General features: G+C 56.1%; 4 protein-coding genes across 4 annotated transcripts; 2 read left to right on the plus strand and 2 right to left on the minus strand.

Annotated features, from left to right (window-relative positions):
- Positions 1–602: 602 nt before the first annotated feature.
- On the minus strand, positions 603–1583 carry LOC308040926 (proto-oncogene Mas-like; the record flags this gene model as incomplete). The annotated part of the gene is made up of 1 exon (XM_080345305.1): positions 603–1583. The coding sequence occupies one exon, from the start codon at positions 1581–1583 to the stop codon at positions 603–605; it is 981 nt and encodes a 326-aa protein (XP_080201431.1).
- Positions 1584–8171: 6588 nt separating this feature from the next.
- Positions 8172–9116, plus strand: LOC308041225 (mas-related G-protein coupled receptor member H-like; the record flags this gene model as incomplete). Its single annotated transcript, XM_080345765.1, has 1 exon — positions 8172–9116. The coding sequence occupies one exon, from the start codon at positions 8172–8174 to the stop codon at positions 9114–9116; it is 945 nt and encodes a 314-aa protein (XP_080201891.1).
- A 2299-nt stretch (positions 9117–11415) lies between these two features.
- LOC308041290 (mas-related G-protein coupled receptor member H-like) lies at positions 11416–12333 on the minus strand (the record flags this gene model as incomplete). The annotated part of the gene is made up of 1 exon (XM_080345866.1): positions 11416–12333. One exon carries the CDS (start codon positions 12331–12333, stop codon positions 11416–11418), a length of 918 nt encoding a protein of 305 aa, XP_080201992.1.
- Positions 12334–14873: 2540 nt separating this feature from the next.
- Positions 14874–16676, plus strand: RHOD (ras homolog family member D; the record flags this gene model as incomplete). Its single annotated transcript, XM_080346004.1, has 5 exons — positions 14874–15002; positions 15610–15697; positions 16005–16114; positions 16277–16411; positions 16509–16676. The coding sequence occupies 5 exons, from the start codon at positions 14874–14876 to the stop codon at positions 16674–16676; spliced, it is 630 nt and encodes a 209-aa protein (XP_080202130.1).
- Positions 16677–17173: the final 497 nt, after the last annotated feature.

Below are 17173 nucleotides of genomic sequence, written 5' to 3' on the forward strand. Positions count from 1 at the left end.
CTTGGGTTCTTGATGCTGCTGATTCTATCAGTTGGACTGAGATGGGTTTTCTCTGTCAGATGGTGGCACAGGGGGACATCAAGCCAGAGGGAGCTGAAAGCACCATTTCTGTCCATCATCATCATGTCCTTTGACCTAGGGGCTTTTGAGGATCAAGGCAGTGAGTGGTCGGTGCTTTAATATCAGGCACAAAGGTCCCAGGAAGAGAGTGGAGGCAGGAGGAGTTGGGACATCTCCATGCTGGGAAGCAAACAAGTCACAAATCGGTGCCCAAGAGTGTGGTCATGTTAACCCCAGAGTAAAAATGGTGCAGATCTTTCTGCACCACATCATTTCAGCATTATAACCAGCGGGTGGCATAAGGGGACTGTCACAACTGTCATTTTGAGACCAAGTAAGGGAACCTCATGGAACCCCCAAGGGAAGAAACTACAATCAACAGTAAGTTACATGAAAGATGTTTTTATTAAAATAACTTAAAAAATAAGTTTGAGGTGGGAACCAGCCCTGCCCATTGGAATCTCAAGTGTGGCCATGTCGTGGGGGATGAGCAACCATCCACTGCTGGTCCCACTCACCTCTCCAGGTGCATCCGTAGGGGTTTAGGCAGTAATTCCCATCACAGGGGTCTCACCCACCTCTTGGAAACCAAGTCTGTCTTCAAAGACCCTCTGAAGAGCCACTCTGACGGATCCCCTGAACTCGGACTTGCCGTAGCTCCCAACCAGGACGTAAATCACTGGATTGATGCTGCTGTTGACAGAGGCCAGCAAGAGACAGATCTCAAAGACAAAATTCGTGTAGACAAAGAAGTTGAGGAAGATCTGGATGCTGAGAGGGATGCCAAAGAGGAGGAAGAAGAGAACGGTGAGGAAGATGACGGTGTAGAGCCGCGCTGCGTGGTGTTGCCAAGAGCTACGTCGGAGCTTGATGAACACGATCACATTGGAAAGAACCATAAAGGGAGTGAAGAAGCAGAAATTGAGGAAACACAAGGTTCCAAGGACCATCCAGCAGTGTTCGGAGTGACCCAGGTCACACACAAAGTACACCAGCCCAGCGAGGACACCGGCCAGGGCCCACAGCAGGCTGCACGTGATGGCTGAGAGGCGCTTCGGGCGGTGGCATCGGCACCAGAAGGGCCAGAGGACACCCACACACCTCTCCACGCTGATGGCCGTGAGGAGATAGAGGCTGGTGCTGTAGGTGAGCAGAACCATGGAGTGGAAGAGCGGCAGCACCCGCAGGAGCGCAGGCTGGAAGCAGCTGAGCATGGGCATGTGGTATATCACCAGGAAAGCCGCCGTGCAGAGCAGAAGGCAAGCGTCGGCCACGGCCAGGTTCAAGAGATAAGCGGTGAAAGGGTTCCTCTTGATGCGGAAGCCGAGGAGCCAGAGGATGGTCCAGTTCCCCATCAGCCCACAGAGGCAGATGAGCAGTGTGATGGCACCGGTGACGATTTCAGGGATGTGTTCTGCAAAGCACGTGGTCTCGTTGTGTCCATCCTTGTAGACCATGCTCTCCACAGGCCCTGGGAACACTGTAACGGAGCCATGGATCGTGATGTTGGGATATGGATCCATCTTCCTGCTTCCTCTCTAGTGCTCACCTGGGGAAAGGCAAGAGGTGAAGGTAAAATTAGTGACTCTCAGGTCCTCAGCACTGTGAATGTCTTCTGGTCATTCAGTCTTCCCCCCTCCTCCACAGGTGACAACATCTGCAATCCAGGCAGGAGAAGAGCTGAGCAGAGAAAAAGAGAAAGAAAACAAAATAAGAGAGGAGAGACAATTGATAGGAATAGGAATAAAGGAATAGGAATAGGAATAGGAATAGGAATAGGAATAGGAATAGGAATAGGAATAGGAATAGGAATAGGAATAGGAATAGGAATAGGACTAATGCAATAGTAATAAATAGGAATAAAGGAACATGAATAAATAGGAATAAAGGAATACAAAGAGGAATAGAATAGGAATAGGAATAGGAGTAAACAGGAATAAAGCAATAGGAGTAGATAGGAATAGGAATAGAACTAATGGAATAGGAATAAAGGAATGTGAATAAATAGGAATAAAGGAATACGAAGAGGAATAGAATAGGAATAGGAATAGCAATAGGAATAGGTATAACAATAGGAATAGGAATAAAGGAATAGGAATAGGAATAGGAATAGGAATAGGAATAGGAATAGGAATAGGAATAGGAATAGGAATAGGAATAGGAATAGGAATAGGAAGGAAAAGGCTGGGCCCAGGGTGGCAGGAGACAGAGAGTGAGCTGGAAGAGGAGTGGAAGGAAAAAGAAAAGGGATGCAGAGCTGTTTGGTCTCTAAAGACTGAAAAGGGCTGAGGAGGTGACTGGGGGAATGGAAAGAGCACAGAAGAGCAGAGCAGCATGTCCCAGAGACAGGAGTGGAGGTGAGACCCAGAGCCCTCTCACCGGGCACGGGGTGTCCAGGGAGGGCAGGTCCTTGCACAGCCTCAGTGTCCCAGAGCTGCAGACTCCTGTCCTCTCTGTCAGACCTGCACGTGACATTTTACAAAGCTGCCACACCAAAACCCTCCCAGAAGAGATCCGGCCACCAGGAACAAGGTAACTCCATGATGAGGTTCCTCCAAGGGCTCCAGCAACCGGACTCTTTCTCTGCCAGAGGTCAAATGGGCTCTGGGACTGCGGTCCTGGATTTCTGCTCGGGGCGGGTGGCCGTGGGCACGTAGATGTGCCAGGGCTTGGTCATCACTTCTGAGAGCAGCAGAAGCGGATTGCCAAAGAGTCACCCTCACGGGAAAGGCATTGCAGGCTCATCTGCTGGTTGCTGCAAACACTTCCTCTTGCAAACCTGTTGTGTTGAGCCTGAAATGATCATCTTCCTTCTCCTTTGCTGCTTCTCTTCTGTGCCCAGATGTGACGTCCCTGAGATGTGTCGTGGTTTCCGTGAATTCGCTGCCACGCAAAAGCCCCCCAGCTCTCCACCAACCTGGGGAAATGATGCTCAGTTGTCACGTCCCTGCTTGTAAGAGCTGAGCTGGACACCTCCATCATCCATACCGGTGAGGCGCTGGAGCACAAGGGTGATAGAGCGGCTGAGGGACCTGGAGGTTCAGCTGGAGAACAGGAGCTGAGGGGAGACCTTCTGATCTCTGAACTGCCTGAAAGGAGCTTGGAGCCAGGGGGGTCGGGCTCTGCTCCCCAGGAACAAGCGCCAGGAGCAGAGGAAACGGCCTCAAGTTGCGCCAGGGGAGGTTGAGGTTGATTTTAGGAACAACTCCTTCCCCAAAGGGCTGTGGGGCATTGGAACAGGCTGCCCAGGGCAGTGCTGGAGTCACCATCCCTGAAGGGCTGGACAGACGGACATGAGGTTCTCAGGACATGGGGCAGTGCCAGGGGTGGGGGAACGGGTGGACTGGATGATCTCAAGGGGTTTTTCCAACCAAAATGATTCTGTGATTCTACAGTCACTCCGTGTCATGGGGGGGGCAGCAGGATGGGGTGACACATCAGGTCACCATGCCCAGGGGTGACACAGACGTCCCACCCTGGCTGAGGCTGCAGGACACAACATGAGTCCTAGGAGGGGACCGTTCCTCGTAGGTGACCTCTGCGGGACAGGAGCTTTCTCATGGCAGCAGCTCCATCCCTTCACACTCTTTTTGGGGCCAGACAGATCTGTCTCACTTCCTTGTCTGCTGTACAGCAAATTCAAGCAAATAGCTCAGGAGAAATCATCAGAGACACCCAGAGCAAGGGGAAGGAGATGCAGATGGGTGGGAGAGCATCTCAGCAGCCTCCAGGCTCTGGTCCTCCTGTTTAAAGGAAGGTTCAACACCAAATCCAATTAAAGGAGAGAGTAGTAGGACTCATAAGCATAAGTGCAGCCGGCAGCTATTTGGTTACGTTTTCCAGTTGTTTGTAAATAACATCAGAGATTTGTTACATGTTAAATGATCTTAATGTGATAAATAAATAACAAAGAGTAAATAATATATGCCACCAAATGATAAGCTGTAGATGGTAAATAATAGACTGTAGATGGTAGATAGAATCATAGAATCAAAGAATCACAGAATTATAGAATCATTTTCATTGGAAGAAACCGTCAAGATTATCGAGTCAGATCATAAATAGTATATAAGTGGATAAATAGTAAATAATAAATTATAAACCATAAGTAACAATTCATAACGAGCAAATAATAAATATAAATAGCAAATACAAAGAAAAATAGATAAATTAAGCAAGAAGTAAATAATAAGTAATAGTTGTTATTAGTATTAATGTGATAAATAATGTCGACAGCTGTTCTTGGGGAAGTCACCTCCTGTCAAGCGGTTGCACACCTGGTTGGGTGGGTTAATAACCCCTACCAATATGGTGACAGTCGTGCTGGGGACAAAGGTGACATGTTCCCTCATGTCATTGTCCCTAAAGGCGCCTTTTTGGCATCATTTTAGATGTTTAAGCTTGTTCTCTCTATGGTAAATGCGGGGTGAAAGGGACAATATTCAGAAACAAACAGTTTTGAATTAAGCCTGGAGTATCTGATTTGCCTCATACCCCCTTTTAGATCGCTATGATTCCAGGAAATAATAAATAATAATAATTTGTTTTTAAAAAGCAGAAAGCAGAGTTGGAGACAGTCTCGTACTGTCTCTGCCGCATCCAGGGCCAGCTGGACAGCTCACCAAACCACAGGAACACATGGGTGAGCTGCAGTTAATTAACCGGCATTCCTCTGCCTGCAGCTGCCGCGAGGGCTCGAGCCGAGACGCTGATTTCCCATCGCCTTATCACCCATCCAGCAATCGAAAAGAACCCGTGCAATTACAGGAAATTAGAGCAAAATTATAAACTGTTCTAACGGGGTTGCAACAAAAATAGATGGTTGATAACAAAGGGAAATCCTTTGACCCAGGATTATTTAAGTAGCCTAAGATAAGTTCAAGATGATGAGCTTTAAAGTGTCCAAGTGAATAACCCGCTGACGAAGCTTGCAATAATTACCGCGCTGTCTCCAGCTCTCTCGCCGCCTTTGCCCCAAATGTCCTCCCCAGCACAAGCACTTTGGGCCGGATTGCTCCGAACTCCCCCCGGGCGCATTCCCGGGATCTGCTCCGGTCCTGGAGGGCGGGACGGGACGTCCCAGTGCAGAATCCTTCGGGAAGCCCCCACCCGGTGGAAAAATGTGCTGTGCTGGCTGGGAACGGTCACCGGCTGCAGGGCCACGGGCAATCATTGAATCATAGAGCCTCAAGGACACAGAATTATAGAATATTTGGGGTTGGAAGGGACCGTCAAAGCCCATCCAGTGCCACCCCTTCCATGAGCAGGGACATCTTCACCTGCATCAGGTTGCTCAGGGCCCGGTCCAGTGGGATGTTTCCAAACCAGGCTGCAAAAATCAACCCAAAAAATATCTTTTTAATGCTAAAGCCATGTTAGGATGAGCTAAAAATGTTCCATCCCGGTAACAGGCTGTGTTAAATGCGATGCAGTCACTCTGCAGCTCCATCTCCCTGTTGCTTCCAAAGCTGCTCTTCAGTCAGATTTCCATGGACCAAGGGGAAATAATGACCCTGTGCTTCTTTAATCCACCTTCAGGCGATGTGAATCGGCACTCAGGTGCTGCCTCCCGGCTCCTGCAGCTGCAGGGTGTCCTTCACCATCCATCCTCCTCCTCCTGGTAAAGACCTATGGCAGCATCCATAGCCACGAATGGCACGACTGCATCCCAACAGCTCTCACTTCTCAGGCGTTTTTCTCACTAAAACTTATCCAAACACAATTCTGCTTCTGTTTTGGCTTCCCCCAGGGTGTGAATCTTGACCATGTGAACCCTCTGCCATGAGGAGCCCCCAGCGCCGGGCAGGAATTGATGGGGAGATGTGCCGGTTGAGAAAACCGCGGGGTGCTCCTGGTCCATTTGCAGCGATGTAGCACGAACCGATCTCAGCCAAAAGCTGAAAACCCTTCTGTGCCAACCGAGGGGTGATGCTGCCCGCTGCAGGCCTGTTTTCCTCAGATAAAAATAGACATCTGGGAAAAAACTCTATGTCAGCTGCAAAATCTTCTTACCGGTCAGCGCTAACGAGGCATCTCTGCCCCTGCGAGAACCAGCGTCTGCGCTGCTAGGAGAGAAGGTGCTTTCTGATATGAGAGCGATAACGGAGGCTCCTGGGTGGCTCCTCCCCTGATGTTTTCTTTGGCTAATAATCCTTTAGTTCACATGCATGGCACAGCCGTGATTGAAAAGAAATGGCGTGGATCCTTAAGCATTTGCACAGGGGGGCGACAAAAATCCAAACCCTCTAAGTCGCGAGAGGGGGGAACCGTTCCTGCGAGCTCAGAAAATGTAATGCTGGTAATTTTAAATTGACTTCAATCGCACAAAATGAGAAGGTTTGTTGTTTTACACAAAGGATTTTTCTCTGAGGTGTAAGAGCACGTTAAACGCAGTCGCAGGTTGTGATATTCAGATTTAATTTTGCTGTCTTTTGGGAACTCGGTGAAAGGCTAATTACGGTATGTGCTTTTCCACGCTGAGCTGTCCTTCATGGCAAGAAGTTTATGACAAGGAAAATTCCCCTTTCTGGATGAACCGGGCATGGGCTGTCCCATCTTCAGATGAATCATCCTTCCCACTGCCGGCAGCGATGGGACAGACTGTGGGGCAGATGGTGCCATTTCTGTGGAAGAGGTTAAATAAGAGTAAATGGCTTTCTTCCTTTCCCTATAGCAAAACAAAACAAAAAGAAGAGGCGGAAAACAGGTTCCTATCATGGCCAGACTAATATCTCCGTCTGCTTCACTTCACTGGAAATAAAAAAAAAAGGCCATTTCTTTATTAACTCCTTGTACTGATTTGAAAAGAAAGGGGTGTTTTCAGCTGCCCTGCCTGTGTGCAGCACCACAGGTACCACCAGTAGCACCGACATCACCAGCATTGCGCTCTGATGATGGGGGAGAGATGCCCCGCTGGGGATGCTGAGGTTTGGATATGCTGAAGTTTAAGGATACTGAGGTCCAGGGATGCTGAAATCAGAGGATGCTGATGTCCAAGGATGCTGAGGTCCAGGGATGCTGAGGTCAGGGGATGCTGAGGTCCAGGGATGCTGAGGTCCAGGGATGTTGAGGTTTGGGGATGCTGAGGTTTGGGGATGTTGAGGTCCAGGGATGCTGAAATCAGAGGATGCTGATGTCCAAGGATGCTGAGGTCCAGGGATGCTGAGGTCCAGGGATGCTGAGGTCAGGGGATGCTGGGGTTTGGGGATGCTGAGGTTTGGGGATGCTGAGGTTTGGGGATGTTGAGGTTTGGGAATGCTGAGGTTTGGGATATTGAGGTTTGGGAATGCTGAGGTTTGGGATATTGAGGTTTGAGAATGTTGAGGTCCGGGAAGCCCTGAGATGGGCAGAGAAGAAACTAAGAACAGCAGAAAACTTCCAGGAAATGGCAGGCAGCCGGGGAGCGGGTCATTGACCGGAGATGAGTGTTTCCAATCAGGAATAGATGAAGAGCCATTCACAAAGTGCTGCTTGTGGAGCTTCTGGCAAAAGCCACTTCCTGTCTGGCAAAAAGAAAAGATTAAGATAAATAAAAACAAGGAAGCGGAGCTGTGACGTAGCTGCGGTTACAAAACCATTCCCGACTCCCCTGCGACCCCACTGCACCGGGAACGGGGCGCAGAGAGGAGCTGTGGGACGGGAGCAGGGACATCCTGGTGACCTGGGGGCATTTTTCTTCATTCAATCGTCCTGGGAGGATCATGGAAGTGTGAGAAGCCAAGACACTGACGCTGATCTGCCCGAGCCCAGCTGGAGAGCCAGCCCTCGCCTTCTGCTTCAGCAGCGCTAACAGTTAAGTGCAATGTTCTTCTTCATCCTCACCTCACCTTCCTCTCCTCCAGCATCCACTGCCAGCAGCTACGTTCCCCCCACCCTCTCCCCAGGTTCTCTCCCCACTTGCCTTCCACACCTCCTGGTGAACCCCCGCCTTCCTTGCCTCCCACCTCCTTCTCCCCCCACCATGTCCACCCCTCCCCACCATGTCCTGCTTGCCTTCCACTGGTGCCTTCCCAGCTCGCATGGCTCAGCACCAGCTTCTCCAAGCATCTAACTCCACGTCCCCTCTGACCACAGCCAGGGGCCACATCCCACCGCCCGCCCAGCATCCATCCATGGAGGCGAACCACATGTCGCCAAATCCCACAGCACCCACGCTGACCACCGATGGAGATGACCCGTGCAGGATGGACGTAACCGACATGGCCATAGATGGTGTCACGGTGCTCATCTGCCTCTGCGGGCTGGTGGGGAATGGGGCCGCCCTCTGGTTCCTCAGCTTCCGCATCCGCAGGAACCCCATCACCGTCTACATCTTCAACTTGGCCATTGCTGACTTCATCTTCCTCCTCTCCATGCTCACCTCATCCCTCCTCTACGTGACAGAGAACATCTCCTGCTCCACTCTTTTGTCCTTGAAGTACAAGAGGTCACTTTTCCTGTTCTCACTGTTCTCCTACAACACGGGCCTGTATCTCCTGACGGCCATCAGCATTGAGAGGTGCATGTCCATCTTCTGCTACAGCATCCGCCATCCCCAGCGCTTGTCAGCCATGGTGTGTGTCCTGCTCTGGTCCCTCTCCATCACTGTCATTGCTGCAGTGACATCTCTCTGCCTGTTGTACGACTACGAGCACTGTCGGGTGGCTCTCATCTCCATGTACATCCTCAACTTCGTCGTCTTTGCACCACCCATGGTCATTTCCAGCACAATCCTCCTCATTAAGGTCCAGTGTAGCTCCCAGCAGCACCAACCCAAGAGGCTCTACATCGTTATCTTCCTCACCGTCCTCTTCTTCCTCCTCTTCGCTCTTCCCCTCAGCATCTGGAATTTCCTGCAGCAGTTCAGCTACACGTTTGTGCCCTCCCAGGCTGTTTTCCTGCTCGCCTGCATCAACAGCAGCATCAACCCCTTCATCTACTTCTCGGTGGGGAGCTGCCAGAGGCATTGCTCCTTGGTGTCCCCCCAGATCGCCTTCCAGAGGGTCTTTGAAGAGCCGGCAGACAACATGACATTCAGCAGTGACACAACGATGGACACGCTGGCCCCAGCCTGTTGAATCCTTTCCAGTGCTTAATGCCCCTGGGACGATGGCTGAGGGATTCCTTGAGCAGCCGGATGAATACATTTTCTGCAGTATTTTCCTTGTTGTTACCCTCTTGTGGTGTAATTCTGCACCCTGCGGAATAGGAGAGCAGGGGCCTCGCCAAGGTCGATGTCGGGAGGGAATTTGTGTTCACGCTCAGCTTTCTGCCCCCTGCCACCCCACCCAAAGTCCTGCAACACTCTTCCCCAAGGGCAACATGCCCCAGAGGACCGTGTTCCCACCAGCTTTTCAGGATGAGCATTGCCTTTGGGAAACTCTGACTCATGTACAGTGTGGGGGCAAAACCCATTTGGTGCCCTAACCCCTTGTCCGCATCCTGTGTCCCAGCCTGTGCAGCCTCCCTGAGCTCTGCTCCCCTCCCATCCCCAGCAATGGCAGCGGGAAGACCCCAGCCGAGGCCCCACCGCCCTCCTCTCCCACTGGTACCCAGTTCCTGTATCCCACCGGTACCCGGTTCCTATACCCCACTGGTACCTTGTTCCTGTATCCCACCAGTACCTGGTTCCTGTATCCCACCAGTACCCAGTTCTGTATCCCACTGGTACCCAGTTCCTGTATCCTACTGCTGCCTGATGTCAATAAACAGCATCATTTAATAAATATACAGCTGCCCTGGGTCCGTGTGTCAGCACTCGCTGCTTTCGCCCGGGTCCCGCTGCTGGCTCGGGGTGCGGGTGGAGACACAAACATGGTTTGTGCTCTTCAGAGTAAAACCGATGCCAAGTGCCCGCAGCTGGGGCTGCGCCGGCACACCCAGATGGGCGCAGGGGTACGGCAGTGCCCCCAGGCTGGTTTATTAGTGTCACAACAAATATCTCCTCAGAGATTTTATTATTATTGTTTTTTTAAGCCAGGTCTAAGTGTAAAGTACTCTTCCTTCTGAAATTTTTCCTCCCCACTGGCTTCAGCAGGATGGAGTATTTTTCTTTCTTCAGCAGGTTGGGATGGTGCAGCAGCAAGAAGAGGGGGAGTTGTGGCTCCCAGCCCGGCTAACACCTTTCAGGAGCAGAGTGCCACCCCTGTTTGTCACCATGGGCTCCATGGGCATCACTCTCCTCCCTGTGACGTCCCCCAACCAGCCCCTCCACGTCCCACCATGTCCCACCATGTCCCACCAGCCCCACCACATCCCAGACCTTCCCACACCCCTCATACCAACCCCTCCATGTCCCGCACCCGCCTTGCAGCCCCACCACCTCCCACCCCGCCCAGCCAGCCCCACGCCTGATGCTCCAGTGACTCCCTATGGGCTTGTCACTCCGAGTCACCCCATAAGGTTTTGGGGGGCTGTTTCTCGGGGACACCCCCACTCCGCGGAGTGGGAGAGGTTCACCCTGCTATGTTGCAGCCTCCCGATGTCCCAGCCCCCCCTCACCGCCCCCCGCCAGCGCCCGGAGAGGAACGAGAGGCGGCGGGTGGAACCAGTGGCGTTTATTGGGGCAGGAGGAGCGGGGCCGCGGCCGGGACGGGCGGTGCAGCCCGGCGGGAGGAGCGGAGGCGTTAGCGGGGGCGCAGGAGCGGGGCCGCCGGGCACCGAGCCCCGGAGAGCCGCTTCGCCGGGGGCAGAGGGGTCCGGGGGGGTGTGCAGAGCTCCCGGCTGCTCTGCCCTCGCTGGAGGGCAGCAAAGCCCGGAGATCTGCGCTCCGAGCCGGGAAGCGGCCCGAGGGACGGGGCGGGACAGCGGTGGGATGGAAGCAGGGATGCGTACAAATGGGGTGGAGGATGAACATGGGGAGGGGGACACGGTGGGATGGGGATGGGATAAGGGCTGGGGATGGGGACAAGATGGGATAACGGATGGGAATGGGGACAAGATGGGATAACAGATGGGGATGGAGACAAGGTGGGATCAGGGATGGGGTTGGGATAAGGGATGGGGACAAGGTGGGATGAAGGATGAAGATGGGGATGGAGACACGGTGGGATAAGGGATGAGGATGGGATAAGGGTTGGGGATGAGGACAAGATGCGATGAAGGATGGGGATGGGGACATGGTGGGATAAGGGATGAGGATGGGATAAGGGTTGGGGATGAGGACAAGATGGGATGAAGGATGGGGATGGGGACATGGTGGGATAAGGGATGGGGATGGGATAAGGGTTGGGGATGGGGACAAGATGGGATAAGGGGTGGGATGCATCCTAACACACAACCACAAGAAGGTGACCTGTGGGCCCAGCTTGCAGCAAGGGTGGAAGCTGAGCATGAAGCCAGGGTGGGCAGCACAGCTGGTGTGACTCCAGTGGCCTCTTAGCTGCAGGTTGTGGTGACCCCCGTCTCTTCAAAGACCCTCTGGAAGGCGACCTGGGGGGACACCAAGGAGCAATGCCTCTGGCAGCTGCCCACCAAGAAGTAGATGAAGGGGTTGATGCTGCTGTTGATGCAGGCGAGCAGGAAAACAGCCTGGGAGGGCACAAACGTGTAGCTGAACTGCTGCAGGAAATTCCAGATGCTGAGGGGAACCCCAAGGATGAGAAAAAAGAGGACAGTGAGGAAGATAACAATGTAGAGCCTCTTGGGTTGACGCCGCTTGGAGCTACACAGGACCTTAATGAACAGGATCACTTTGGAAATGACCATGGGTGGAGCAAAGATGAGGAAGTTGAGGATGTACATGGAGATGAGAGCCACCCGACAGTGCTCGTAGTCGTACAACAGGCAGAGAGATGTCACTGCAGCAATGACAGTGATGGAGAGGGACCAGAGCAGGACACACACCGTGACTGACAAGTGCTGGGGACGACGGCAGCGGTACCAGAGCGGGCAGAGGATGGACATGCACCTCTCAATGCTGATGGCCGTCAGGAGATACATGCCCATGTTGTAGGAGAACAGCGAGAGCAGGAAAAGTGACCTCTTGTACTTCAAGGACAAAAGAGTGGAGCAGGAGACGTTCTCCATGATGTAGAGGAGGGATGAGGTGACCATGAAGAGGAGGAAGGTGAAGTCGGCCATGGCCAGGTTGAGGACGTAGACGGTGATGGGGTTCCTGCGGATGCGGAAGCCGAGGAGCCAGAGGACGGCTCCATTCCCCACCAGCCCGCAGAGGCAGATGAGCACCGTGACACCGTCTATGGCCATGTCGGTGACCTCCATCCTGCAGGAGTCTTCTCTAACAGTCCCTGGCACGGGTGATGTGGGAGGTGGGGATGTCTGGTTCACCTCCATGGCGGGAGGTGGGACGCGGTCCCCAGCTGCGATCAGAGTGGACAGGGAGTTAGTGGGACCCCAAGAGCAAGAAGACGTGTCTGGGTGAGGGATCCTGGTGAAGTGACGGGGTTGGGGACAGGGGGGTGACAGGTGGGTTGGGGAGGCAACTGCCTCACCAGTGACGGGCTGGGGGGTGAGTGCAGAGGAGAGATGGGAAGGATGCATGTGGGAGTGGTGAGAGGGGCTGTGGGGAGCTGCGGGGAGACGTAAGCAGCCCCCCCAGGCTGAGCCGCGGTCCCGACCCCCTACCTTGCCAGGCAGCAGGCAGAGGGCAACCTGCCGCGCGTCTTCCAGCCCCTCCTCACCACGATCTCCCCAGCCGAGGAGAACTGGGGTCTCCGCGTCCTCAGAAGGCTCGAGCAGCCCGTCTCTCCAAACACAGCGGCTCTTTGGGGCGTTTCTGCAAGATCATGGGTCAGGTGGTGAGAGAGCGCTGGGCAGCTTCAGAGCCACAGGCTGCATCACGGAGCCTCTCCTGTCAAATTTCTGTTTGGTCTTGCGGGAAAGGAAATGCTTTGCCCAGGAGAATACTCCAGAGGATGAATACTGTAGGAGCTACATCTTTGCTGTGAAAGAATCCTGATGCTTTTAGGATTCAACTTGATATCTCATTAGACTGGTAATTACCACCTTCCTAATTGTTTTATTTTGCTCCAGTCTCCTCCTTTCACCCTGCCCTGATGCTGGCATCCTTCTGAAATTGTTCATTAATGTGCATATTTGCCTTCCAGACTCTCAGCATGGGAATCGCTGGCCATTTCTCCTCCATCCATGTCGTGCGTCAGGTCTGGGTGGGAATTTGGTGTTTGAGCTGTTGGTTCGGGTTGACCCGGCTGGTCTGGGGGCTGCGGTGCCCTCCTGGACTGGCTGGTACCCATCGAGGAGCCAGCGGGGCTGGTGGCAGGAGAACAGGAGATGAGGCAGCCACAGGGCTTGGGGGGTTAGCAGGGAATGGCACATATGACCCCCCCATCATTCCCTGCACCCCGATAACAGAAGCACCCATCCGCCCCCATAGGGGTCTTGGGGTGGCAGAGGAGGGCACTGACCAGAGAGGAGGGCGTTTTGGGGACCTCCAAGCTGGAATGTGGGGGACATGGCCCAGAGCGGCACTGGCCACCATCCATGTCCCCTTCAACCGCTGGTCCCCAGGTATTGGTGGGGGGACATGGCCAGACGGCCGGCAAAGCACCCCCCAGCCCCGGGTGTCCTCTGCTCCTCCAGCAAGGGCAGAAAACTGCTTCTTCAGCTCATTAACCTGGCTAATTGCTGCTAGGACTGCTAACACCCCTGCGTGGCTCACCTGGGCGGCTGGAGCACCCATGGCAGGGCTGAGGGAGCCGGCAGGATGGGGCACCCATTCACAGGGCTCCCTGAGCCCGGCCACCACCCAGAAACACCCCACATCCCAAATCCCTCGTGTCTGAGCAGCTCCCACCTCCTAGAGCGGGGCCACAGGGTTCCCTGTCCCAGGGGAGGGGGGCAAGGATCATGGTGGGTAATAAAGGGGGGTCAATGTGGGCTCCATGTCAGGAACAGCACTGGGTTGGCATGTCCCCAAGGAAAGTGGGGTCTTGCAACCCATCCCTAACAGCACGTTAGAGTCACCGGGAAATGACGGAGTCTGCCCGTGCCTGGTGCCAGGTACAGAGTTTTCCGGCAAGGCACGGCTCAGCATGGCATGGCACGGCCCAGCAGGGCTGGGCACGGCACGTCACCCGCTGTGACGGAACGGGTGGCACTGGTGGGGGGAGCCAGGGCTGTGAGTCACCCCCCTGCGCCTCCCTCCACCCTGGACTTTGCCTCCCATGCTTGGGGCAATAAAACCCAGCATGGAGGGGGCTGGGGTGTCGGGGAGGGCCCCCACCTGCAGCAGTCAGGGCACACGCGTGTGTTTGCACACACGAGGATGGGAATGTGCAGATGGGTGTAGGAAGGAGCTGCAGGTGTGTGGGGGCAGATGTGCAAACATGCATGTGTGAACATGTGCATGTGTGCGTATATACATGTGTGTACATGTGCATATGTGCATATGTGCAAGAGAATTTGCATGGATGTGTGCAAGGAGAAGCTGGGCATGCAAGAAGGTGCGTGTGTGTGCAAAGGCGCTGCACGCGTGGAATACAGTCTCAAGCGCCTGTATGTGAGTGTGCAACAGGCAGCCCCTTGTGTGCACCAAGCAGCTGCGCCCGTGTGCGGGCAGGCGCGGGGGGAGCGTCGCACACGCATGCGGGGAGCAGAGGGGAGCACGGCGAGTACCAGCCGTGTAGCAGGACCCCGGACACGCACGGCGAGCAGCCCCACGCGTGTGCGAGGCGGCGGGTGCGTGCGAGGCCGCCCGTACACGTGTGGGCGCCCAGCTCCGAGCGGCGCCGCGGGCGGGTCCGGCGGGCGGGTGGGGGCCGCACCCTGGGCCAGGCGGGTGCCGCCGGTCGCCCTGTCCCCGTCCCTGTCCCCACCGAGGCCACGCAGGCTCCGTGGTCCCGCCGGCCGCCCCCATGCAGCGGGAGCGGGGGGGGGCGAGCCCAGGAGCCCCCGTGGCGGACGTCAAGGCTGTCGTGGTGGGGGACGGGGGCTGCGGGAAGACGTCGCTGCTGGTGGCCTTTGCCAGAGGTGACTTCCCCAAGGTACTGTCCTCCCTGAACCCTGCGAGCTCAGCCACGGTGGGAGCCGGTCGCGGTGGGGGGGGCTCTCGGGAACGGCGGCAAGGCGGGGACGGGACGGGCACAGCGGCGGCAGCAGGGCCATTGGCAGCAGGTCATGGGGTCGGGGAGAGCTGGGGGAGGGGGTGGCCAAGCCTGGGGCTGATGGGGGTCCAGGGCAGCCCCCCTCGGTGGGCGGTCGGGCACCTCTGCCTCTCCTGGGGGGTCACGTGGGGTCGGGTCTGCCCCGCAGCGAGGGCACATAGGGGACCCGGGGAGTGCAGGGAGGGGAACCCCGACAGAGACCCCAGAACCCCCCTCCAGGCCCCCCCAGGTCGCACCGGGGCATCCTGCCTGCCTGAGGCTCGGTGCTGCCCTGGGCTGGGGGGCACAGTCCCAGGGCTGTGGGGAACAAGGAGCATCCCCAGGTGGCACCACCATCTCCTGCCACCCCCCGCCCCGTTTCCCTTTCCCAACCCCGGGTACCTCCCTGTGCCCTGTCCTGGGCACACAGAGCTCCGTGGGGGTCCCCCCCACCGCTGCCCACGGGTGGGTGGGACCTACCCCATGTCCCCCTCTTGTCCCCTGCCAGGTGTACGTCCCCACTGTGTTCGAGAAGTACACGGCCTCCCTCCAGGTTGGCGGCAAACCTGTGAAGATCCACCTCTGGGACACGGCAGGTGGGACAGCAGGGGACAGGGCAGGCAGTCATACCCCCCCTCCCTCCAGCCTGGGGGTTTCGGGGTGTCACACGCCTGTGGGTCATACCTTTGGGGGGGTGTCCCCATAGGAGACCATGGGAGATAAAGGGTTAACTCACAGCCAGCCAGCCACTGTCCCTAAGGCTGTCACTCTCAGCAGTGATGCCTTTCTGTCCCCAGAGCCACAAGGTGCCCCAAAGCTGAGGGGACAGACATGGTCCCAGGCTGGGGGGGACCCATCCCAGTGGGGAACTGGTGTGTAATGGTTGGCTTCTCCACCCGTCAGGACAGGAAGACTACGACAGGCTTCGCCCGCTGTCCTACTCGGACACCAACGTTGTCCTCATCTGCTTCGATGTCACCAGCCCCAACACTTTTGACAACATCCTAACTAAGGTAACGCAGCCCCGGGGGGGCTGTCCCAGCCCCACGTGTCCTCACCATAGGAGGTGGCAGGACTGTCCCAGCCCCGTGTGTCCTCGGTGGGAGATGGCATGGAGCTGGGGCTGCTGCCCGGCCCATGTCCCTGTCCCCCAAGTGACATGTGTCCCCCCGCAGTGGTACCCGGAGGTGAACCACTTCTGCAGGGGTGTCCCGGTGCTGCTGGTGGGCTGCAAGACAGACCTGCGGCGGGACCGGGAGGTGCTGCAGAAGCTGCGGGAGGGACACCTGGAGCCCATCTCCTACCAGCAGGCAAGTGCCACCCCCCATCAGGCTGGGGATGTCCCTGAGCACAGGGTGGTGGGGGAGCCAGGGTCCCCGGGGGGTCTGACCCTGTGTCTCCCCCCAGGGAGAGGCCATGGCCCGGCAGGTCCACGCCGTGTCCTACTTGGAGTGCTCAGCCAGGTACCAGGAGAACGTCGTGGACATCTTTGCGGTGGCCTGCAGCGCCGCCCTCGGTGCCGCCCGCCGGAGCCAGCGCGGGAGGCGACCCAGGAGGGGCTGCGTGCTCAGCTGAGCCCCCAGCCCTGGGCTCTGCTGCTGTCCCCCCGGCTCGGGACAGCGCTCAGCTCCCGGCCACCACCGCTGCCACGCTGCTGTCCCCGCAAGCCGGTCCCAAGGACTGTTGCCATGGGGTGCCAGCACGTCCCACCACGGCACCCAGCGTCCGAGCGTCCTCCGCCCGCACCGAGCGCCGCGGGCAGGCGGGTCTGGGAGCAGAGAACTGATTTTTTGGGGAAGGGGGTCCCCTTCCCGCTGGCAGGCCAGCGCAAGAGGGGCCACACGGGGTCATCTGGGTGCAATCCTGTCATTAAAGCTGAACACATGTCACCATGGCGTGGTCCCCACGTGGTCCTTGCAGGCTGGGACAGACCCGCACGGCACCGGGGGGGACGGGGTTGTGTCACCTGTGGCCAGGCAGCCTCTGGGAATGGGCCCCCTCCTGCCTTATGGCTGGGACATGCATATGCGTGTATATAGGTGCATGTGTGCTGCATGTATATAGTGCATATG

Source organism: Nesoenas mayeri, assembly GCF_963082525.1.
Source record: "Nesoenas mayeri genome assembly, chromosome: 5".
Classification (NCBI taxonomy): domain Eukaryota; kingdom Metazoa; phylum Chordata; class Aves; order Columbiformes; family Columbidae; genus Nesoenas; species Nesoenas mayeri.